General features: G+C 42.1%; 1 protein-coding gene across 1 annotated transcript in view; it reads left to right on the forward strand.

The window, feature by feature from the left end:
• The window catches only part of LOC148010847 (cytochrome C oxidase assembly factor), a 52,373-nt gene that overhangs the window by 17,404 nt on the left and 9,863 nt on the right, over window positions 1–25,106 (forward strand). The window contains exon 2 of the mRNA XM_087672096.1: window positions 6,515–6,619. Within this exon, the coding sequence (XP_087528222.1) occupies window positions 6,515–6,619 (105 nt within the window). The remainder of the gene's footprint in view (window positions 1–6,514; window positions 6,620–25,106) is intronic.

Raw genomic sequence — 25,106 nt, forward strand, 5'->3', positions numbered from 1 at the left:
TCCGCTATGTTCTTGATCTTTGTAGTATAGGCATGAATGTTTATGCCATTCCTAGATATGTTATTGAATTGTTGCTTCAACTGAATCTTTCTTGTATGTGTTACATTTCCATAATTCTTCATGAGTATGTCCCATGCATCCTTTGGAGAATTGCATCCAGTAATCTGTATAACCATAGCATTTGATATACATAAGGAAAACCAATGTAATACCTTGCATGCTCTCTCAGTCCATAGCTTATGAGCACTTTTCTGATAATTTGTCAGGTTCATTTCATGCATTTCAGGTTCAGCCTCATCACCTGTACATAAGCCCCAATAACCTCTGCCAACCAAAAAATTCTTCATACGAAACTTCCATAAAGCACAATTTTTGTTGTCCAGCTTTTTTATCATAATTTGAGTGATATTGTCAGTGCCTTGAGCATTTGCCATAGTTGTAGCTTAGGTATTTAGTGATGTATACAGCCTGCAAGTATTTGACTCCTTTTCCTACAGTTTAGGATTAGTTTCTTGCTATTTAGGACAGTTTCCTGTAATTCAAAACAGTTTTCGTGACAACCTGCTTGCTATAAACTGTATTTCAACAATGAAAAAACACAGTCAATTGAGCATAAACCAAGCTCAAATCAGTTCAAAACAATCTATGGTAGTGGCAAAACATCCCATCAACAAACTATATCCATACAAGTATCAATGTTTGTACTTTATGCAAGTAGCAGTACCAAATACAGCCAGCCCACTGTTATAACCAGCAGTATTTTCTCTGTTAAAACAAGAGTATTCAGACCTCAAAACAGCTCCAAAACATCTCATTCAATTGCCATTCTATGCAGGAGTTGATACATGTCCAACTGGTCCGAATATATTGCATGTATGTCAAGTGAAGATGATAGGTATCCTTCTTGCAGGCAATAACCAGTCAATACCTTGGTATAACCAGCAACAAATCAATCCAAACTTTGGACTTTCAGCACTCACAATATCCCAAAAAGCATCTACCACTCAAGTGGTATGATCTAAGCTTTTGTCACTAGCAAATAAGCATCACAGATACTTCAACCCTGTAGATATATTGTTTTCAAATTCAGGACAGCAACCAGTTTACTGTTTCCAACCTGCAAATAAGCTCCAAAACTGAGCATTTAACACCTCGATGTCATGCTCAAATGCATGATAATAAGGACATATATATTGTTAGGATAAAAGCCACCAGTGCCTTGAAATCATCTGCTGTTTACTATAGTAAATAGTTAGTCTGCATAGGTTTGTGCTAAATATCTCAAAATTTGTGAGAAATTTGAAAAAAATTTATGCTGCAAAGTTGTAGTCCACGTCGAAATAGTCAGGAATCGTGGGCTGTTTCTCCAAAAACCTTGTAGCAAGATATAGCTTATGCAAAAAAGCGGGCTGCAGGCACAGTCTCCTTTGATGACGTTTTCTTCATATCTGGTGTCTTGATGTCAAATGGCCACTGTCAAGCCTTCAAGCTTCAGGCGTTCAAGCTCTGATACCATGTTGGAAGAGAGGAAGAGAGACAGAGTGGAGCGGAAGATGAGCCTCAGCTCATTGTTGTTGTTCTTCCATTATTCTTCCATCATGCTAATTGAAAGAGACTTACACACATAGGTATGACTAACCAAGACTAACTGTGGTTAAGTCACTGACTACACCGACTTATTGAATGTCACACACGTGTATAGCTGTATCCAGCTAATGTCGGTCACGCACATAAAGATAGACCGACTGAAGAGTAACAGGAGCTTGATATTCTAATAGCATTTTCAGTAATTTGAGTCATTAGAGGTGGAGATATTGGAAGTTTGAGTTCATTAAATTAGAGGCTACTAATAGTTGCATATCTCTTTGGCATTGAGAGCCCTCCATTATTTATAAAATATCTGCATAAAATCTCTAATAAGTCTGTCATATCAATAAATAATTACAAATGTTTATGTGCACATCATAGACTAATTGACGGTGCATCTTATTAAATAAATACTAAATAAGAAAGTATTCCCTGGATTAAATTGCGTGTGCCACACATATCCAATTTATCATATCTGCTCTACACATCAGCTGTCACAAATTTAGAAAATTATTATTAGTAAAATAACTAATTAAATTAAAAAACCTTAGCATAATAAATCATAAATAATTGAAATTTCATTAAATATAAAAAAAACAAAGATATTAAAACACTTGTGATGTGGATGTTATGGCATCACTCATGGACAAATTCACCCGCGTGGCACCACCCATAGATTAGATTCACCCACATTCACACCTTCAAGTCTCATGCCTAGAAAGGATAGGTGTCTCCATCGATCTTCCGCTTAAGAGAAAATTCATCCATTCTTAAGAATGTGTCCCATGCTGAAGGAGAACCATTTAAGGCACTCATCCCTTCAACACGCACACATGGGAGAACCATTCAAGACACATCTCCTCGGGTAGGTACCTCCTGGCAACAATATTTATGCCACGGTAAGGTTACTCCTTCATGCTACATTGCTACTAGCGTACTTCTTTGAATTGCTAAAGTACATGAATGTTAGCCAATTCACTAGTTGCAACCATCCCTTTCTCCCTTCAATTGCATACTTGGCACATGAGTAAATGAGGGTAGAGATGTGAATGGCATATATGAGAGAGAGAGAGAAATAAATGGTGTGGATGTAGAGATGATTGGTTTGTACTCAATGTCCATTTCCATGATAGGACGGCTTGTCCCTTGTGGAGCTTCTGTTCTTCTTGCAAAATCATTAGACTAGTATACTGAATCTAAAGGGAAAAACTCAGATTTACCTTCAAGAAGTTTTTGAGCTGGATACATAAGTATGAGGTTGTACTCGGCTCTTGAGATCTTGTAGGTCTTTGGACTCAATGGTAGTCCGATGTCTCTCCGGCCATGTGAGAACTTTGTAGAGCAAGTTGTGAGACCCACTCTTGCTCATTGCTTGATGGATTTGGGTCATGAGAATGAAGCGGTAATGTAGTGTTTGGAGTCATCTTTCTCTCCTATATTCTTACTTTTATAGAGAGCTTTTAGATCAAAAGACTAGGGTTCTTCAGAGAGTACCTAGCTTTGATACCATATAAAGAAATGCCCTAATGCAAAAAACACAAATACAATCGTACAACAAAGCACAAATTGATAATAGAACATAGTTAGGGTTAGGGTAACTCAGTGATAATGCATATAATGAATAAGCTGGATTGAATGAATCTGAATAGTACAATGCTCATGCAGCAAACATACTATGTAGTGAATGAATATTGAATCTCGAGCTCTCTTTTCGGAGGACGGAGCAGAGGTAATGTGGAGTATGTTGTACTCCGACCGATCCGGCAATGCAGCAAGGCAGCCTTTGAAGATGTTTGGCAACAGCAAATGCAAAAGTGTAGATGCTGGATTTGTGTTTAGACAAGTAGAGGAGAGAGAAAATCTACAAACGCAGCCACCAGAGTGTAGATGCCATGTAGGAAGACACAAGGAAGATGAAAACGCAGGTAGAAATGATGGCAACAGCAATGGAGATCAAATGCATCTCCCTGAGTGTCAATGTAGCTTGTGTAGGATGTTGCTAGCAGTTGGGGCAGGGGATAGAGCAGAAAAAGCAGCTTGGGCAGGCTGCCAAGCTCAAATGCAGCCTCGTGGAGTGTGGGCATTAGCTGGTGGCAGTAGCAGGGGTTGGAGATTGAACAGAGTAGGCTGGAAATAGACACTAGAAGGTGGTAGATAGTGATGGGCAGCTTTGGCTGAGATGTCCTCCGTGAACGGGGTGTGAACAATGAAACTTTGGTACCTGGAACTTGCAAAAAAGAGATTGGGTTGATTGTAGGGCAGGTTATCTATTTATAGAAAATTTTGGGCCTCCCAAAGTAGGGTTTACATGTGGGACACAAACTCTCTCGAACCATGTTTGTTTGAAAGAAGTGGTTAAAATTCATTAATTAACTTGAGAGTTTTGGGGCTGTTTAATGAAAACTAATGATAATGTAGCTCAACTCAATGTAGTAGATTCTTGAATGGAAGTTTGGACTTTGAGCAAGGCGATGGCACTTTGGTTGTCAGAGTAGACAAGGCCACTAACCTTGTGTGCCCTAACTCTTGAAGAAGCCGATGAAGCTATAAGGGCTCAAGGGTAGTATCATAGCAAGCTTGGTACTCCACCTTTGTTGAAGATACAAGAAGTTGGTGAAGCTACAAGAGCTCAAGGGTAGCATCATAGCAACCTTGGCACTCCACCTTTGTTGAAGAACTTGCAATGGTGGGTTGCTTTCTGGTTGGACCAGCAAATAAGACCACAACCAAGAGAAGCAAACACCTCCACTTGACTTTTGTGTGTTGATGTTGTTGGCCTAATTTGAATTTGATATCTTTGAAGAGTCGTATTGTGGTTGTAGCAAATGCCAAGAGTAGTGGTACCTTAGATATTGTGGCACGTGTATACTAGCTTGCCAATGAGCTGTAGAAAACATACAAAACATGCTAAGAGAAGTATTCGATGGGATGTTGGCTAGTTATAGAATGGACCCAACCAATCTTTGGTAACAAGTACCAATTTCAAACTCTAAACCATCATCAAGCAGGAGCTTGGAGTTTAGTTTTTAGTAAGGAAATCTGTAAAAAGGATTGTGTGGCTGATTATGTCACATCTTGCATGATCACCACACTTGGACTCTAGATAGTAGACCCATAGGAAATCTGTAAAAAGGATTGTAAGGAAATCTGTAAAAAGGATTGTGTGGCTCATTATGTCACATCTTGCATGATCACCACACTTGGACTCTAGATAGTAGATCCATAGGCCATCATATCTACACACTTGGATGGTGGGGGGCTGGTGGTTTGGTACGCAAGGCCTTGTGATGTGAGCATTGCTCATTATGATGATGTTCCAAAGGTTAGCGGTGAGCCTGTTTGGATCTATGGCTGCGAGGTGAGTTTGATGCCCATTTCCTTATGCTTTAGTCTTTTGTGAGTATGGGCTATGTTGTGTATCATGTTCAAGTTGGTTCCCAGCTGGACATTCCATTGGTATTAGAGAAAGTGCCAACAACCTATTCTTTCACATTTGATACAATTACTTGCACAAATCCATCGGAAACTCGTTTCCATCGGAAGCTCACATTAGTCCATGCTTGACGGGTTCACCTTCTCTCAAATAAGGTAGCCTTGGATGCTACTAGCAAGAGAGGTGGGCATGGGGAGTGTGCAAGCAGGTGGTGTGTATGGTAGAATATTGCCTGGTACTTGTGCTGGGGATACTTTCTGTGACTTGATGGCGTTAAGGTCAACGCGTTTAGTTTCCTTGTGGTTTTCCCATGTTTTACTGGTTTGCAGGTGTTTCAAGATCTTGGAAATGCCTGGGGTCCTGAAAGTGCTGCTGGCTTTTTCTATATGCTGATTGCAAGCCACATAAAAGGATATGAAACTCTAATGAGATTACAGCTGGGGGGAAATCATTAAAAATTAAAAATGCATTGCGGCTGTGCTACTGACTGTGGTGAAGACTCATCAAGACAGCAACAAATTTTGAGATTATAGAAAGAGGGACAGTGAAAGACTCTCGAATAAGAGTGGGTAGATCTCCAGGATAGTCACCATTGTTGAGATTTTTGGGCAGAGAATGCCATAAAGTCAGAGCTGGCTGTTGCACAATGAGGCTTTGGCAAGGGGCCCTGACATATTATGAAAGAGAGTGAGTTTGTATGCATCAGTTATGAGTATGCTCGTGAACCAGGAGTTCCCATATTCCAACCCTGGTTTCTTGTTCTCTTGAGCATTTAAACTGTTGATTTTCCAGCTTATATTACTCTTATTGATAATAAATCCCTTGTTATTTGGAATTAAAGTTAGTGTAAAGCGATGAACAGATTTGTGACAGCTTGATTAGTAAGTTAAGTGCCTGGATGTTCTACTTTGTAGTTTGCATGTGTCTCTTGTCACCTTTGGGGATGGTTGTCAGTTAATCTCGGGGTGCTCATAGTCTTATCTGTGGCAGATCAGACAATTTGAGGTCTTTCACATGAAAGAAAATCTACATTTATCCAGTGCTTCACATGAATTGTCTAGTCTCAGCCTATGTACATCTTAGCCTGCAACCCCCTCTTTCTGCCTGAATGTTGGCAGTACTTGTGTGTTTATGTAGCATGTATTCTAGAGCTAGTAATTGCCATGATTGCCTGGAACTAGAACTACTAAATCTTAGTCTATGTTCTGCAGCTTGAACCACTATATGTTAGTCTATGTTGACTAAATCACGGGCGTCTTCTGCCCACTGTGTTGCACTATGGCACTTTATGAGAACTTGATTTTCCTTATTTCACTTTGAGTTGAGGGGTGAAAGTCTGAATTTTGGATAGTTACTAATGCTTAGTGACTTGTAGTCAGTCAATGAGTGATAGCATTTTAGTTTGTAGTATGTACGTTGTCCATTGGGACAACTGTGTTTAGGTACTAGAGGTTGCCAATCAAAATTTTAATTTTTAAAGCATGGTGATTTCAGGTTCAAAAAAGATCTTACAGAGATTGTGCAGGGGAAAAGAGCCCATCGATACCAAATAAATGTGTTGGTTTACGTGACACATATTTTCAATGCAAACGCAGTCAGGTTTGGTTACTATTGCTGGTTGGAGCATATTGAATTTGAAAGCCATGTTATTCAGTATGAATGCCTATGCTTCTTTTACTCTGTTCCTCATAATACCCTAGAATTGATCAGTTAGTATTCTTTCCTAGAAACTCTGAAAGGTGCTGGCAGTTCATACATGAAGATGAAATAGGAGCTGTTCCCACACATTAAGCCTTTCATCATCATTGAAAATCTGGGTACTGACCTGTTCTATATTGAGGGGTTTTGACCATATTAAGGTCACCTTGAAGGTATGATGATTTGCTCAGGGAAGAGTATTATGGACTGCACAGCAAAATAGAATTTTGTGGATATACATTAAAGATGCTGATGAACTGATGGAGCTGACAAGAAAAGGAATTTTGGGCAAGGTACTGTGCTGCTGCAGCCTGATCCTCTCCTACAGCCCCTGGGCTACTGCATTTTGCAGGCTTGCATCTCTAACAGCTCTTGAATGGCTGCATTTGCAGTTTGATATTTCCTACCTCTGAAGGACGGCTGCATTTTGCAATATTTGGCCCCTTTTCAACCTTGGAGCTTTAATCCTCACCCTCAGCATCAAGGGATGTTCTGCTGCATTTGGGATCCTTTCAGAGGATGACATTCTCCTCCACATCTTCAACCCTCTCCTAGAGATAGTGGCCGTTGGACAGTCGTTGGCAGGTCGCTGTAGTTGCATACATCTATAGCATCTATTTGTTTATTGAGTTCTCTTGTTCTTCTTTTCTTCACTCTCTACCCTATTATTTGAGTTCCTTTGTTAGTTGTATGTTGTTGTAAACTCTTTGTTTTCTGTGCAAATCTTAATGTTTGCTCACATGGTATTAGAGCTAGATGCCTGAATACACCCGACTCACTATGAGTGGTTTGCCAAAGCAACTATAGACTAGCTCATGATATCTCAGCCTGAATCACCAAAGCATTCACCTACAAAGCCATTGATTCTCACTCTCTTCTTCCATTATGGCTTTCCAATGCTTCATCTTCTATACCAAGACCTTCTCTTTACCATGTGTTTCCTCCTCAACTCTAGTCTTTCAAATGATCATCCCAATGCCCTTTAAAGGCACATCATAGTTTGAGCAAGCAGCTATTTAGAATCTAGAGTTTACATCCAAGAGAGACTTCACCAATATGGAGATCATTAGATATCTAGTGCCATCATAACTTGAATTGGTGTAGGGTTCATGTATATTTAATGATGTGCATGCTTGTCTTGTCAAAAGTGGGTGCAGTGATGGAAGTGTTTGAATCTATTGTAATAGGTTGCACAAGACAAAAGAAGAAAGAGAGACTGCAAAGACGAATGAACACTGTGCAAAAGATCTTAGAAGAAGAATGATCGGGAAATGGAATCAATAAACAAGACAAGAGATAGTTTAACTCAAAAGTGAGTCACTGGTGTCAAAAGATGACGTACCAGTGAGACAGTAGGGTTGATAGGGAGGAATACGGAGTGAACTCGACAAACATGGAGAAGAGAAGGGAAGAGAGAAGAAACTCTGATGAATGGAATGATGAAGTTCCGAATCATGGAGTGAATGTGATACAAGGGAACAAGGATGCCGTAACACAAGGAAGATGATGAAGACATCCACGAAACCACGAACCGCAATGTTCTCGTGAAGGGGTGTGAGGGTAGTGGAGAGGTTGGAGAGAAGAGGTGACGGGCTGAATGAATCAGCCGTGAGGAATGAATGAAAGAGTGGCCTATAAATAGCCATAGTCAGTCTAGGATGACATCCCTTTTTGGGGCTGCAAACCCTAAACGTAAAATGCAAAAACACAAAAATGCAAATTGCGGGTGAAGGGTTTCTCAACACCCCCTCTCAGGCCCAAAAAGGAGAACAAGAGAAGAGTGAGGTGGAGATGCAATGCTACATGCTGAAGAATGCTCATGCAGCAGGTGCCACTTGGACAGTGTCCCTCGTGGCAAAATTGTTCACTTGCCCAAGCGCCCTAGTACAAAGATAAAGAAAACATGCAATGCATAGGAGGAATGTCAGACTTTGTGTGGTGCCGAGAACCATAAGGATATGCCCGTACTTGATCTGGGGAGGTGGCTCCATGCTAACCAAGTGACCAAGGCAAGAAGAGAAGAGGAGGAAGAAGATGTAGAGGATCCCTAAGATCCAAGATTTCCACCGGAAAGGGAACCTGCAGTAAAGACTAGTAGACAGAGTGAACTGGAGAACCCGAAACACCACCTCGGGAGGGAAGCCACTAGCTCCGTGCATCCATGTTGGAAGAAATACGAAGGCCTCGTCACTAAGTCACGGCTGAACCTCCGAGGTTCTAATCTAGGGGGTACTTGAAGATCTTGGATATCAGTAGGAGAGATGATTGGTTGAAGACAACCACCCCATGAAAGTAGAGGATGGGTGAAGAACTTCATGTGGAGTAGGTTCCCCCTTTGAGGTGGGAGGTGGAGGGGCCCGCTGAAGTCGAAGAAGAAGTAGATGCCTTCTTTAAGGGCAAAGAAATAACATCCCCCTTTGAATCCCCCTCTGAAATAGATAGGAAATCCAAAAACTCATGGATCACGGACTCCGAAATGTCCGATGACGAAGGAAGTACCGCCGGTCGTGCCAAAGAAGGTATCTGGGGTGTCGAAGAGCTCCCAGAGGTAGCCTCTCGAACTTGAGTGGTCCAGGGTGGGGAAGGGTAGGGCTCAGAATGAGCAAGAGGTGGGCAACAATCACTGTCTCTCAGTGGAGCGGACTGGGTAGCCGAAGAAGAGGAAGGAGTCGAGCAGCCACTGTCTCTCGAAGGAGCAGACTGACGAGGAGACGTTATCAAACAATCACTGTCTCTTGATGGAGCAGACTGCAGATCCGTAGGTCGTGGAAGCCATTGTATCTGAAAATAAGCGGGAGAAGATTGCCGTGGCATTGCGACGATCTCTAGGAGGTTGTAGCGCCAATCGATCCTCTATGTGCTCGAAAGGACTTAGTGTGCATTGGATGCGTCTTATTGCCTTGAGCATAGTACTCTGATAGCCGATGTAGAACAATCTTTGTGGCCTAGAAAGGAGAGGTGGCACAAGGAGTGCCTGGTGGAAGACGCATATACTCCGGGGGGGTGGGGAGCAAACGTCGAAGTCGGCAAGCATTGGTGGTGTGATGGTGATGCCACAGTAGGAGCACCTAGTAGTCTGGTCATCTGTTGGTAAAGAAGCCGTGGATACTAGCGTGCCTTGCTGAAGAAGGAAGAGGTCAGCCACCATGAACCAGGAACTGCAATGTCCGTCTCAAGGAGTGTGAGGGCAGTGTGAAGCACGAACTGCAATGTTTGCCTCAAGGGATGGAAGGGCAGTGGAAGGGTTGGAAGCGAGCTGTCAGTGGGAGGAGGATGTGGCCAGTAGTAAGAGGTTGCAACCACGAGAAAAACGCAGGTGAGGAGAGAGAAATACTAAAAACGCAAGCAGGGCAGCCTGCAGGAGAGAGAAAGACTAAAAACACAGGCAGCACAGCCTGTAGGAGAGATAAAGACTGCAGGAGGAGAGAGAAAACTGCAGACAACAGTTGATAGGTGAGAGAAAGACTACAGTGACTGCAGCAGGAGAGAGAAAACTGTTAGGGCGGTAGCAGGAGCCTGCAAACGCAGCAATTTGTTGATGTGGCAGGCTGTACGACAGCAGTGTAGGCTCAGTAGTCAGTCGCCAGGCAGAAACAGTAGCAATCAGCATGTGGAGGGTTGGAAACAGGCACTAGACTGCAGGGAATAGTGATGGACAGCAAGGGCTGAGATGTCCTTCGTGATTGGGGTGTGGGCAGCAAGCTGGTAACACCTGAAACCTGCAAAAACGAGATTGTTTCCTGAATGGAGAGTGATCAGCAATAGTTGTTCTACTGTAAACGGCTGCAAATTGCGGGTGGAAGGCTGGAAACAAGTACCAAACTGTAGATAACAGCAAGGAACAGCTGAGACTGCGATGTCCTCCACGAAAGGGGTGTGGGCAGTAAGCTGAAAACGTCTGAAACTTGCAAAAACGAGATTTTGATATAGCAGAAGAAGAGAAGTGGATACCGAACCTGCCGAGACAGTAGGATTGGCGGGGAGGAACACGGAGTAAACTCGGCAAACATGGAGAAGGGAAGGGAAGAGAGAAGAAACTCTGATGAATGGAATGATGAAGTTCCGAATCATGGAGTGAATGTGATACAAGGGAATAAGGGTGCCGTAGCACAAGGAAGATGATGAAGACAGCCACAAACCACGAACCGCAATGTCCTCGTGAAGGGGTGTGAGGGTAGTGGAGAGGATGGAGAGAAGAGGTGACGGACTGAATGAATCAGCCGTGAGGAATGAATGAAAGAGTGGCCTATAAATAGCCACAGTCAGTCTAGGATGGCGCCCCTTTTTGGGGCTGCAAACCCTATACGCAAAATACAGAAACGCAAAAACGCAAATTGCGGGTGAAGGGTTTCTCAACAATTGGCTGTGTGGTCAATAGCACTAGCTCTCTCTCTCCAACAGGACATGCAAATGTTGGTGTATGTTGAAGTGACTGAGGAGGAGGAAACCCGAGCAATACATAGGCCATGATCGTGAAAAAGTTGGCTAGCATCTAAAGTCTCCACAAAATTAGGCAGGCAACAATAAATGCCCAATCGGCCATAAAATAGGCATGAATAGATTAGGCGAGTGTGCCCAACCCACAAATCAAGCGCAAACTCACATATGAATTGACTAATTTGCTAACACTCCCTCTTAGATAATGGGTGATTTGATACAATACAACATATAATGAAAATTAATTATCATAGTACATACAACAATGACTATTAGAAAGGACCATGGATATCCAAGCAGTGGGTGATCAAGCCACCACCAAGGTGCCTCGGAAAGAACTTGATGGTGTTGATCATACTAGCTCGTGAAAACAGAAAGGTATCATAGCAGCTCTTTACATTTGTCAACAATGTCTTTGTAGTAGCAATTGTGACCATACTATCAGCAATGCCTGTGAGCATATGTAACCATGGATTCTGTAAAAGAGTGCAATGGAAGAGAAACACAAATAGGAAGAGAGAATGAAAGAGAAAGATTGCAATGAAAGAAGGGAATGGAAGTGATAAATTTGTTGAGCTAAAATATGCTTTACAATTGATTAGCATTTTGAAACAGCCCAAAAAAAGCTCAATTAATGATAAACACAAATTTGGTGCGCAATTTGAGAGAGTTTCAGTGGTGCTCCAAAACCCTAAATTTTTGGAGCACCCTTCGACATCTCTAAATAGATAGGCTGCCCACCATTCGGCCTTATCCTTTGTGCAGGTTTCTCACTCTGCCGTGCAGATTTCAGCCATCAGTCACCTACCATCTATTGTCTAGCCATCACCAATTGCAGCCCATCATTATCCAGCCCTAAGTGGCTTGTTTTCAGCTATTGCCTTGCTATTCGGAGGTCTCCATATGCTGCATCATCATAGCACCTATTCAGCTTGCGTTTTCAGCATCTGGTGCTAGGTGATAGGCTACTGCCATCCCTCCCACTGGGGGTGATTGTTGCAGTACCTGTATTTTTGCTGTCCAGCAGGCCATCTACATCAGGGAACACCTCTCCTGTTATCGTTTGACAATTCTCTGCCTTGGGCGATCAGTTTTCAGCTTTCCTCTGGTGGTACATTGTTGCGTTTACACGCGTTACTAGATTTCAGCCTCCGACTGCTGTGTTTTGGTGACTAGCTTGGTACCTTCCATTATTCAGCACTCACTCATCTCCGATTGGTGGTTATTGCACTTGGGATTTGTTTTTGGTTGATGTCACTCTCTAACATTGCATTTGTAGTGACGGGTCGAGCGAGGATCGAGATACATAGGGATTGTTAGAGCAGCAGAGAGCGAGAGCGAGAGAGAGCAAAGTAGTGAAGAGAGTGAGTACGATTTTTTGGGTACAGTGACGAGTGTACCACTTTAGGTTTTTATATATATATATATATGAAAGTACAAGTGCTAAGGGTGTGTTCACACCCGAGTACATTTAAAAGGCACGAGAGCCTTTATTTCCAACAACTCCCACCTAAAGGCAATGTGCCTTAAGAGAAGAAAATAATAAGCTAAGTCTAGCTATGTACAAAGTTAAAATACATATATCTATCCAACTCCCATCATTTGTCTCGGCAATGAGCAAACCGCTCTATTGGAAGACCCTTCGTGAGAAGGTTTGCAGGATTATCATCTGTATGCACTTTGACAAGCTCAATGCTCTTGCTGTCAAGTACATCTCTAATGAAGTGGTACTTTACCTGTATGTGCTTCGTCTTTGCATGAAAGACGGGATTCCGTGCTAGCATGATAGCACTCTGACTATCACAATGGAGAACATGTAACTCTGTAATGCCAAGCTCTTCCACCAAACGTGAAAGCCATAAAGCCTCCTTGCATGCCTCAGTGGCAGCCACATACTTTGCCTCTGTAGTAGACAATGCAACACACTTTTGTAGCTTGGAGATCTAAGAGATTGCTCCTCCTGTGAAGCTAAACACATACCCAGAAGTGGACTTTCTGCAATCCGCATGACTAGTATAGTCTGTATCCGTAAAGCCAACGACATATGCCTTTTGCTTTCCAAAGCAGATGAACAACTCCTTTGTGCCTTTGAGGTATCTCATAATACCTTTCACTGCTTCCCAATGCTTTTTGCTAGGGTTTGCCATGTATCTGCTAACCACTCCCACTGCAAAGGCAATGTCAGGACGTGTAGCAACCATAGCATACATCAAACTGCCAACAGCTGAAGCATATGGTATCTTGGCTATTTCAACCGTCTCATCATCAGATGTAGGGCTGTCCAAGGCATGAGTATCCCTGCCAGCAATCAGCATGTCATCAACATATAGAACCAAGATAATCAGGCTGCCATCTGCTGCCTTCTTGGTGTACAAGGAGTTATCCACTTGACTTCTATGGAAACCTTGAGATTGCATAAATATATTAAACTTATGATACCATTGTCTTGGTGTTGTTTCAGCCCATATAGACTCCTTTTGAGTTTACATATCATTCTCTTTCCCTTTTTCCACAAACCCTTTAGGCTGTTGCATATATGTCTTCATGCATATCACCATGTAAGAATGCAATCTTTACATCCGTCTGTATGATCTCCATATCTTCAGCTGCAACCAAGCCTAAAATGATTCTCAATGTAGTCATTTTGACTACGGGAGAGAAGATTTCATCAAAGTCAATTCCATGTTCCTGCTTGTATCCCTTCGTAACTAATCTTGCTTTATACTTTGGTGAGGAACCAAAAGTGACCTTCATCTTGTAAACTTATTTGCATGGAAGTGTTTTTTGCCCTTTAGGCAATTGCACCAAGTCCCAAGTGCTATTTTTCTCAAGAGATTCCATTTCTGACAACATGGTTTTATACTATTTCTTGCTGTCCTGTCTGTCCATTGCTTCCTTGAAGCAAGACGGTTCACCACAGTCTGTCAACATGACATAATCAGCCACATTGTTTGCACGAGGAATGAATCTATCAGGTTGTCTAGTAACCCTAGAAGATCTCCTAACCCAATGATTATTGTTTGCTGGCTGTTGAGCATTTTCAGCTTGCTGTCTTGGCATTTCAGCTCGCAAATCAGCATTAAGAGCTTGCTGTCCTGGCTGTTCCTACACGTGTAGTGGCTCATTATCATGGACAATAGCTGGCTGATCATTTTCAGCATTATTTTCTGCATTTAGAGGTTCATTTACAGTATGTATTTACTGCTGTACAGCGAGCACATTTTGCTGTCCAAAAGGTATTTCTTCTTGGAATACAACCCTACGGACCTCCTCAATCTTTTCGAGTTGTTCATGCATGCGATCTTCTCGAAAGATAACATCATTGCTGCGTACTACTTTCCTTTTTTCGGGATCCTATAATCTATACCCCATTTCACCCTCGTCACCATATCCTAGGAAAATGCATTTATAGGACTTTGGCTCAAGTTTGCTGCGTTTTTCTTTATGAATGTGCACAAAAGCCTCTCAGCCAAACACTTTCGGGTGAGCATATGAAGGTGGCTTGCTCGACCACGCTTCTTGGGGAACTACCCCCTCCCCCCCAAAAAAAAAGACCTGTTTGGTGACCGATTAATCAAGTGTATGGCTCTCATAACAGCCTCTGCCCAAAAACCATGGGATAATGCAGCAACGTACGGACCTTATCCTATATGGTCCAATTCATACGCTTTGCAACTCCATTTTGGGGTGGATTATGAGGGGTCCCTCTTTATCCCTTTGCTGTCACAGAATGCATGAAAGGCTTTGGACAGATATTCCCCATCATTGTTAGAGTGAAGACACTTGAGTGTCTTATCAGTTTGATTTTAACCAATGCCAATAATTTTTTAAATTCGGCAAGCACTTCATCCTTGCTACGAATAGGATAAACCCATACCTTTTGTGTAGCATCATCGACAAAGGTGACAAAATATTTCTTTCCCCCCAAAGATAATCTTGGTATCTGACATACATCTGAATGTACTAACTCTAGAGGAGAAGATTTCAGCGAAAGAGACTTTTTATGAGATTTTTGTGCATGTTTATCATAAACACAATGATCACAATGCTCAAAATCAGCATAACAAAGACAAGGCAAGTAACCCAAACGAGAGAGCACTTTCATTCTAGTTTGACTCATGTGTCCCAACCGGCCATGCCACAAAGAAACACTTGGCTGCTTAGTCACGACAACAACATGATCACTCACACTAGATACATGGAGAGAATACAATGTATCACTTTTACAACCTCTGGCAATCACTCTAGATCCCTTACAGATCTTCCACTTCCCATCACCAAAGGTGGTATGAAATCCATCGTCATCTAGCTACCTTGTGCTAATCAAGCTCTTCTTGAGTTGATGTACATGCCGTACATGTTGAAGTGTGAAGACAGAACCATGCTGAAACTGCAACTGTACACTGCCAATACGTGCAATGTCACATGCATAGTTGTCCCCAAGATGGATAACACCATGTTGACCCCGTGTATAAGCAGAGAACCACTCATGATGAGGGGTGACATGAAAGGAAGCACTTGAATTGAGAATCCAGGTATGCATGTCATCATCTGTATTTGCAAGTAAAGCATGTGCACCAAAGTGTAAAGAGACCAAGAGTACATCATTCCCACTGTCACTGTCATGAGTGACTACATTCATTTCTTTAATTTTGACACTACTCTTCTTAGACTGACTCTCTTTCTTCTCTTCCTTGCTATCATCTGTCTTCTTGCCCTTTCCTTTCTCTTTCTTTCATTTGTAGCAGTCACGTTTAAAGCGACCCTTCTTGCCACAATGATGGCATTCAACATCTTTGCCATGTGATTTACTGCGTCCCTTGCTATCAGATTTTCCTTTTTGTTGTGATTTGCCTCTAGTATGCAAAGTAATGGAAGACTTACTGGATGCATTGTTCTACTAATTCATTTCTTCCATGAGTAGAGCACTCTCTACATCAGCATACAAAAGAATTGCATTAGAATTGCTCATAGCAGTCTTGAATGTATCCCAACTCTCTAGAAGAGTGCAAAGCAAGAACGTAGCCTTAAACTCTTCATCAACCAAGAACTTCAAGGCAACCAGCTGGCTGAAAATGGAGTTAAACTCACTCAAGTGAGTAAACATTCTTGTACTCTCTTTCATACGCAAATCCATAAGCTTTTTCAGCCAATATACTTTGCTTGTGGCACTCTTTTGTGCATACAGTTCTTCCAGTCGAGTCCAAATAGCATATCAGAATCCAAACCTTCAATGTTAAACAGCAAGGCATCAGAAATTGATAGCTCGATGGTTGAGCGTGCAAGATCATTTAACTCATCCCAATCTCCCTATTCCATATCTATGGGCTTCGCCCCTTTGGTCTTAATCAGCTTTGCTTGCTTCTTCTATAGTAGGATATTGTAGCACTGTTTTTGCCAGACTGCAAAGTTATGTGCTCCTTCAAGCTTCTTTATGTGCATGAGATTACTGTTGTCACTGCTGCCACATGATTTTCAGCCCAAATGTGACAAAAAATTCAGCAAATGCAGGCCCAAATTGTCACACAAGTGACCAAGGTACAAACAAGTACCAACCAGCAATAAATAACCACGTAGAAGCAAAAATTCCAAATTTGTAAGTAAATTTTCAGAAGCACCAAACCATGTGCTATAGCATTCCACAATTGATTACAGCTGTTCCAAGGGCAAATATATCACATTACATGAGAAATCCCAAATTTTAGTTGCAATTTCTGTTGTACATGTACCCACGGGCATAAAATTTGATACGCATAGTCAAAAGCCCCAAAAATTTTGTGCTCAAAGCATTAACCATACATCTGTACTATCTCTGACATGCATAGAATAGGCCAATTTTGCCAAAATAGAGTAATTTCAGCAAAACCCCCAAATTTCATTGCCAATTTGTCCCAATTGCATTAATACATGTTCCTGAAAGCATAAAACGGGCAAAATTAGCAAAATTTCACAAGATTTTGCTAAAGCCCCAAATTTCTCGGGTCCAAATGTGCACCAATGTCAGTCAATTTGACTCAGCTGAATAGAATTTCACCAATATAGCAAAAGCCCCAAATTTTATGGGTTCAATGTTGAGAATTTCACTCAGATGAGCATAATTTCAATAATTTTGCCGAAATCCCCAATTCAGATGCGCACAATGTCTGCAAATTTTGACACGAATGCCTCAATTTTACATGAACAATGCTAAGTTTGGAGAAGCCCCAAATTTTTGGACTTAGATTGCACGAAAATTTGTAGTTGTGCCTCCACGCGTGAACCCTTGGTAGGGAAATTTCAAAAAAAGATTTTGAAGAGAAAAAAAAAAAGGATGACGGGTCTGTTGACCTGCCGTGCAAGTCGCTGCTTGGTCACCTGCCTGTCCTGTTGCGTGCTGACAGTCGCATGGTCGCTACTTGGTCGTTTGTCAGCGTAGCCTGCTCGCCCGCTAGTAGCTTGTTGGTTGTTCGTCAGTTGTTGTCACCTGCTCCTCGGCTCGACTAGTCATTGACTGTCCACAACTCCAGTCAAGTTTGCATCACACTTTTGTACCAGTCGACTGCCTCTTCTGTACTTGCCGACTGCCTCTTCTGTACTTGCCGACTGCCTCTCCTGCTCACGAGCTTACTTGCGACTCCCCTGCACCTGTCGACTACTACTTGTCGAGTCAACCTGGGACTCTTGCAACATCTGCTGTCTGCTTTGTCTCGAGAGGCGTGCACTCCTTGCCACTCTGATACCGGTTTGTAGTGACGGGTCGAGCGAGGATCTAGATACACAGGGATTGTTAGCAACAGAGAGTGAGAGTGAGAGAGTAGAGTACCGAAGAGAGTGAGCACGATTTTTTGGGTACAATGATGAGTGTACCACTTTAGGTATATATATATATATATATATATATATATATATATATATATATATATATATATATATATGAAAGTACAAGTGCTAAGGGTGTGTTCACACTCGAGCATATTTAAAAGGCACGAGGGCCTTTATTTCCAACAACATTGCTCTGCCTGTGGGTATTTTGTACACTTTTACATTCATTTACAACATTCATTCACTTCAAAGTTTCTTTTCTCTGTTTTTGTCTCTGTGTTTGAGGTTTTGAGTTTTGTGCTTGTGTTTTGTGTTTTCCGTTTAGGGTTTGAGTTTTGCTTGTCACTGTCTAAGGTCTTTGTGTTTCAATCTTGGTCATACATGTTGTGTTTCCTCATTGCAAACACTAGCATATCTTCACATGGTATTAGAGTTGGTGCTTTTCTAAAGAGTATCTTGTAGTGATTGTGGAGGCTAGTCTTTGTGCGAGACACACATGACTTGATTTTGACTCATAATGTCTCAGGTACCTTTTTCTAAGGATCCTATGATGCCCTATCATGATTCTCCATCATTGAAGGCTCTGAGAAGGCATTAAGGTCTTGAGGAGGTAGATACATCTTCACCTTTACCATCTTCTTCTTCTCATTTTGGTCATCTTACAGATGAAGAGTTTGAGGAGTAGTTACGCATCACGTACAATTTGGTTTACGCTCCTCCAACAACGAGTGCAAGTCCATTTGGACCGATTGGTGAGACTGACCAACTCCTCAATCTTGGAGGGACCATGACATTCTATGCATCTGGCAATCCATCTCCTTCATCACAACCAAGCCTTGTATCAAGTTCGTATAAACCCTTTTGAGTCGTATGAGCCAAAACCCTTTGAGTCATGTAAATCAAAACCCTCTCCTATTTCTCCTTTTGGTATGCAGAATCTGGATGATTTTTTGTATGTAAACTTCAATAGAGGGGGCTCTACGGTTGGCTAAGGCAAGAACTGCCCTAATGGTAACCATCTGAGTTGTAGGTACAAAGGTGTCATAGAAATTCACCCCTAGTTGTTGTGCGAAGCCCTTTGCAACGAGCATGCCTTGTGCTTATCTAGAGAACCATCACTATGATATTTGGTCTCAAAGACCCATTTGATTCCAATCACCGTTCTATGAATGGGCCAAGGCACAAGATCCCAAGTGCCATTTTACTCAATTTCATCCAACTCTTGCTCTATAGCCTTCTTTCAATACTATGACTGTAAAGCCTCTTGTGGCTACCACTCCTTAGGGACTCTCTCATTCCTTGAATCATGGAGTGTATCAGGAGCCCAATGAGGAGGAGGTTGATACTCCCCTCACCACTTTGCCTTTATCGAAGTCTTTCGAATATCTATTGGGACTGACTCAACGAGTAAAGCCGGTGGTGAAGCAATCTCCTTCTCCATTGAGGTTGGAGCCTCAATAGATAGAGGCTCCAAAGGCATTGGAGTATTTGTCCAATCGTCACTTGGATCTCCAAGAACGGAATGCTCAACACTTCCCTCAGCAATTGGAAACTCCACGAACCGACTATCTTGACTTGTGTATACCTCCTACAAAATGAGATCATAAAGCTTGTATCCTTGGGACTGTGACTTATAACCCACAAACAATTGTTTCTTGGAAGTTGGCTTAAACTCGTCCCTTTTTTTCTTCAAGATATGAACATAAGTATCACACCCAAACACCTTGAAATGAGAGATATTTGGCTCAAAAGGAGTCATATCAACCACAAACGATGTAGAGGATCAATTAAAGATGTGGATAGGAGTGGCCATTGCTTCGGCCATAGACATCGAGGTGTTTGCCAATGCTCCATCATAGTCTGTGCAATGTCGATCACATTACGATTCTTCTACCCCAATATGCCATTCTCTTGGGCGGTATTCATCTTGGCAAACTCTTGGTGAATGCCATGATTTGCACAAAAACAAGTTAGCTCATGGGAGACAGACTCCCCTCCCTTGTCGGAATGCAAGGTCTTGAGTTTCTTGCTAGATCTGTTTTCCTCAAAGATCAACCAATCCTTGAAATGTGGGAATCCTTCGGACTTCAGCTCCAAGAAGTACGCCCACGTCATCTTGCTAAAATTATCAACAATTAGATAAAATACAAACTCACCTTAAGGGACTCTGTCCTCATCGATCCATAGAAGTCCATCGAAACAAGCTCCAAGGGCTCCTTAGCCTTCATGAAGCCTTGCTGGGAATAGCATCTCTATGTTGCTTGCCACGAGTGCAAGATACACATGGCGGGTGGCTCACCCCAATCTTGAGTAATCCTCGCACTAGCTGACCACAAGCTGCCTTCTGAAGGTACTCGTAGTTGAGATGGCTAAACCAAGCATGCTAAAGCTTAGTTTGAGTTTGTGAAGAAAGAAGAAGTGAACAAAAAGTAGTAGAAGACCGCATCTTGTAGACTCCATTCTTCCCATGTCTTGCAGGAAGAACTTGTCGAGACACTCCATCAAGAACTCCTGTCAAACCAAGAGCACAAATCTTGCTCACTAAAAGAAAATGATACCCTAAACCCAGCACATAGAGCACCTTAGTTGTGTGGGTACCACCTTGCTCATTTGGAATAAGATGCATGTCACCTTTTCCTTTGATCGAGATCAAATAATTGTCACCTATGAGAATTTGCCCCTGCATCGGATGCATATGGACAATACCATCTGAAGGAGTCATGTGGCGAGAAGTGCCACTATCCACAATCCACTTATGAGACTGTGGGGTCATCATCACTGCATCAGTGGCTGTCAAAGGAAGATCCTCTATCACCTCCAAATGGAGGAAGGTGCTGATGGAGCAACCACCACCACTCTTGAGTCCTTTGTAGTCTTCTCCTTTTTGATGTTCTTCTTGTTCTTTTCGGGGCAATCTTTCTTCCAATGTTATGTCTTGCCATAGATGTGGAAAGTACACTTCTTGGCTTTGTCCTGTTTGGACTTTTTGTCCTTCTTCTTCTTGTTTTCCCCTTTTGTTGGGAAGACTGACTGATCAAAGCCTTTGACTTAGGAATGTTTTGACCTTTGAGTTGTTCCTCTTGGTCCAAGACCATCGGAACCAACTCCTCTCACCTAACTATGCTTTCTCTCAACCCTAGTGTATTGTCACACCCTTCGAAGAGCAATGATCAACCACTTGTGTACCTCCTAGAGATGCAAACTCAACATTTATGACTTGTTAAACATCATATTTGTGTCAACAATGCGATTATGTTCCCTTAAGAGATTCATCTCAAGGAAAACCTTGGTAGAACAATAGCCATGATACAATATCTCCAAACCCATATCATTTGTTCGTTGCTTCTATTACCTCATGTGTTGTGGGTGCTTGCACAAAGAAGACATATCCTTGACCAAAGGTGTATGTTGCTACTCTCCAATTGTGGCTATTGCATGGTCTTGTTCACTATTAGAACTCCATACCTAGTCATCGTTACTTTTTAGTGCTGACCCATCCATTGAACTTGTTTATGGAGCCCTATGCTTGAGGACATTTGTGATGCTTGTGACCTTTTTACTTACACTTGAAACACCTATTCTCCTCCCGCAACTATTGTGTCTAAGGAAACTAGCCTTCCTTCTCGGATAGGGTGATAGATGACCTAGTTTTACATAAATTACAGCAAGCAATAAAATTCACAAATCTTAAATTTGAACTTTACCAACTAATCTTGGACAGTTGCACCCAATTGGCCCCAAGAACTAGTGCTTCTTGTGGTATTTCTTGATCTTGCATCGATCAAAGATGAAGTATGCTGAGACTTGGGTTGATCTCCTTTAATCTGCAGTACAAAGGGTACAAATGACTAGCAACAACAAGGGACAATTTGCTCCCTTCTTTTGGCCATGGATTTGGACACAATTTGATCCTTGGACTCTTTGCATGCAAGCAAAACAAATGGGGATGGGCTCACCCCTTAGATTAGTTGTAAATTTTCAATTCACAATTTACATTATTGGACAAATGAGGTGTCACCCACTACAAACTTAGGGTACTTAGGCTGTCACCATGACTTAGTTGACTTGCATTTTATATGTGCACCTCTCATGTGCACAACTTAATAATGCCAATGCTAAGCATTAAAAATACACGTCCTTGTGATATTAATTGTAAAAAAGATCTTGCCTTTTTTGTCTCCCCCACTAAATCGTCAAAGCTTTTTCTGCTCCTAGGGCCTTTGTAAAAATATCTACAACCTACTCCTCTGTGCTCACATATATGAGATTAGTGCTCTCTGTCAAGATCCGCTCTTTGGTGAAAAGGTAATGAATCTCAATATGTTATGTGCGTGCACAATGTAAAGAGGGGGAAATATGTGAAGAGTAGGTGAATGTGACTACTTTGATCTTTCATGTATACTAGATGCCCTTGCTATCATGAGGACATGTATTTTTGCAAGCCTCACTTAACTCAAAGATTAGTTTTTAATCACATGTTTAAGTAAATGCTGCACATGTGAGGTGCAACCAATGTATGTGCAAATAAATGAGCACGGGACCTGAGGAAATCAATGGATTTCAAATGCAAAAGTTGCAATTAGTTATGTTTGTAGAGATTCTAGGTGGTATCTGGTGCCAGTTATTGGCCTAAGTCATTTATTTGGCCATAATTGTCAATTGGTGACACTAGGGATGTGGCGTTTAATGGTACTTAACACTGAGTTGATGGTCAAAAATGGCACGAGGACACTCGGAAGATGAAGTAGCCTAGCCAATTTAATTATTGGCTAGTTAGACTATTCTTTTGGGCTCAGAAATAATATTATGTTAATTTTCAATAATTGTAGACTGAAAACTAATATAATTATGTGGATAATGCTGGAAATTCAGTTTAGAAGGATGCCACTTGGCAAAACTTGCCCAAGCAAGTTTGTGAAAGCTGAATTGGGGCTGAAGGGAGAAGGAAATTTTGTTTTTGCATTTTGGAGCTGTTGGGAAGAGAGGTTGAGCTGCTGTTGCTTGCTTTTGGGGCCATTTCTCAACCATTGGAGATCATTTTGGTGAAGGCGGTTGCATATTCCTAACCAGGGGAAGCTGATGATCGTGGTTGATGCAGTTTCTCCTGAAGATTACAGCTTTTGATACTCCCTTTGCTGATTGGTGAATCCATTTAGGGCTGGAAAACTGGGTCAGTAGCTTAATTTCACTAAATTCTCATGTGAGAAATCTCTGAATTTTCTCTCTTTACAACATTCTTTCTCTTTCTCGAGCCATTTCCTAGCTTTGCTCCAAGTTTTACAGCAATTCACCCCTTGGAGGTGGAGATTTTGGGTGAATCTCTACTGTAAACCCTAATGTACAGAATATAGGGTATAGCAGCTGCCTCGAGAAGAGTGCCAGACATTGAAGACTCCAAGACCTGAATTATACAAGGCTGAATATGATTTTGAGCTGAAATGAGGTGGAGGACCAACTAGCCATCAAATGTGGGGCATTTCCACTCTTCTTGAAGTGGGTGAAGGCCAATTGATTGCTTGAATCAAGGGGCAAATCAGATTGTAGACTTGTTGGTCACTTTGGACAGCAAGGGGAGTTTGGATTGTAAAGGGGTTTGGAGAATCCCATTGTAAATCAACTTCTACTTCAATAAAGCTAAAGAAATATTGAAAGGGGTGCTAGTTTTGGGGCGAACCGGTGTCCGTTGTCCAAAGATTAGTAGGTAAATTTGTATTTTCAGTTTTGCAATAAATGCTTGGTGTTGTAATTAAGTTGTAATCAGGGAATTACCACCCATCCAGTGAATGAAGACTGGTTTCAGTTGCACTAGGTGATGCCCTTGAACCTAAGCTTATGATAGTCGCCATGACACAAAAGAATTTGTCCATTGAATTTGGAATCACTGAATTCTTGTAGCAATCCAATTTGTGCTCCATTTGCCCCCTCAAGTTGGTGATCTCCCTTTGAAATTAAGAAATCTTCAATTGAGAAGAATTTAGTTGGCTTTGAAGAAGTATAAGCTCTTCCCAAGCATTTGTTGGGTTTTACTCATGTCTACGCTCACATAGGAGTGTCAATGATCCGCAGTAGGACATTAGGGCACTTTTTACTCTCCGTAAGAGAGGTTTTTTCCCTAGTCGTATTGTTCTTTATTTGTGTATTTATGTTACACGGTTCGGTCACTTATCACACATTACACACTTTCGTGTGTGAATGCACCTTAAGGCACTTACATAACCCTAAAGTCTAACGGTTGTACTTTTGTACTTTGTCTTACAAACTTTGGAACTAATCAAGTCATGTAGGGACCACTCTCACTCTCTCTACTGTCTACACTGTGCTGAGTTGATAGCTGCCACCTCCAATTCAACATTTGGTATCAAAACCAGGTTATCGGACAGGTCCCATGCCAGCTGCAGCAGCAGCCACCGCCTATCAAGCAGCTCCACGCCAAGCTTGCCAGCCCAGCTGGGCAGTTGCTCTATCAGCTGCACCACCAGCTGCCTGTTCAGGCAGCTGCCACTGCCACCTTGACCTGTCCTGCAATGCTGCTGCCGCCCCCAACCTGTCGCCTGCTCACGCTGCGCAGCTAGCGCCGCCTGACTGTCCCAGCAGCTGCCACCAGCTCCTCCAGCCCTCCCTGTTATGCTGTCGTTTTCAGCTCCGCTAGGCCTGCTTGTATACTGACAGCGCCGCCCGCCAGCCTGGGCAGTCCCATCTGCACTTCCAGCATCCATAGCTTGTGCTCGGCTCGTCCTCGGCTTGCTCTTGGCTGTCACAGGATTATCTTATCATTTTATTCAAAATATTAGAGCCACAGCAAGGGGCTTTTACAGGGAAAGGTCTATTTCTGCTACAGCAAGTGCTTTCGTGCAAAAATTGCAGAAATTTGTTGGAATTTGGGTAAGAAAATTTGGGGCTTTTGCATGTTTTGCAGACATTGGCTTATGTACTGAAGTTTGCTCTTGCGCCTTTTGGAAGAGTGACATTTATCATGGCCAATCAAGGACAGAGTGATGTCTTCACTTATGTATCTAAAGAGGATAGATTGGATGGCAATAACTATTCTCTGTGGTCCTTCATGATGGAGAATGTACTCATTGCAAAAAATCTTTGGGATTTTGTCAGTGGGGAAGAAGTTCATCCTAGAGATATGGCTCCTACTACTCTA

The sequence above is a fragment of the Lygodium microphyllum genome, chromosome 29, assembly GCF_053477565.2.
Source record: "Lygodium microphyllum isolate KBCC chromosome 29, Lygodium_microphyllum_v1.1.10, whole genome shotgun sequence".
NCBI lineage: Eukaryota > Viridiplantae > Streptophyta > Polypodiopsida > Schizaeales > Lygodiaceae > Lygodium > Lygodium microphyllum.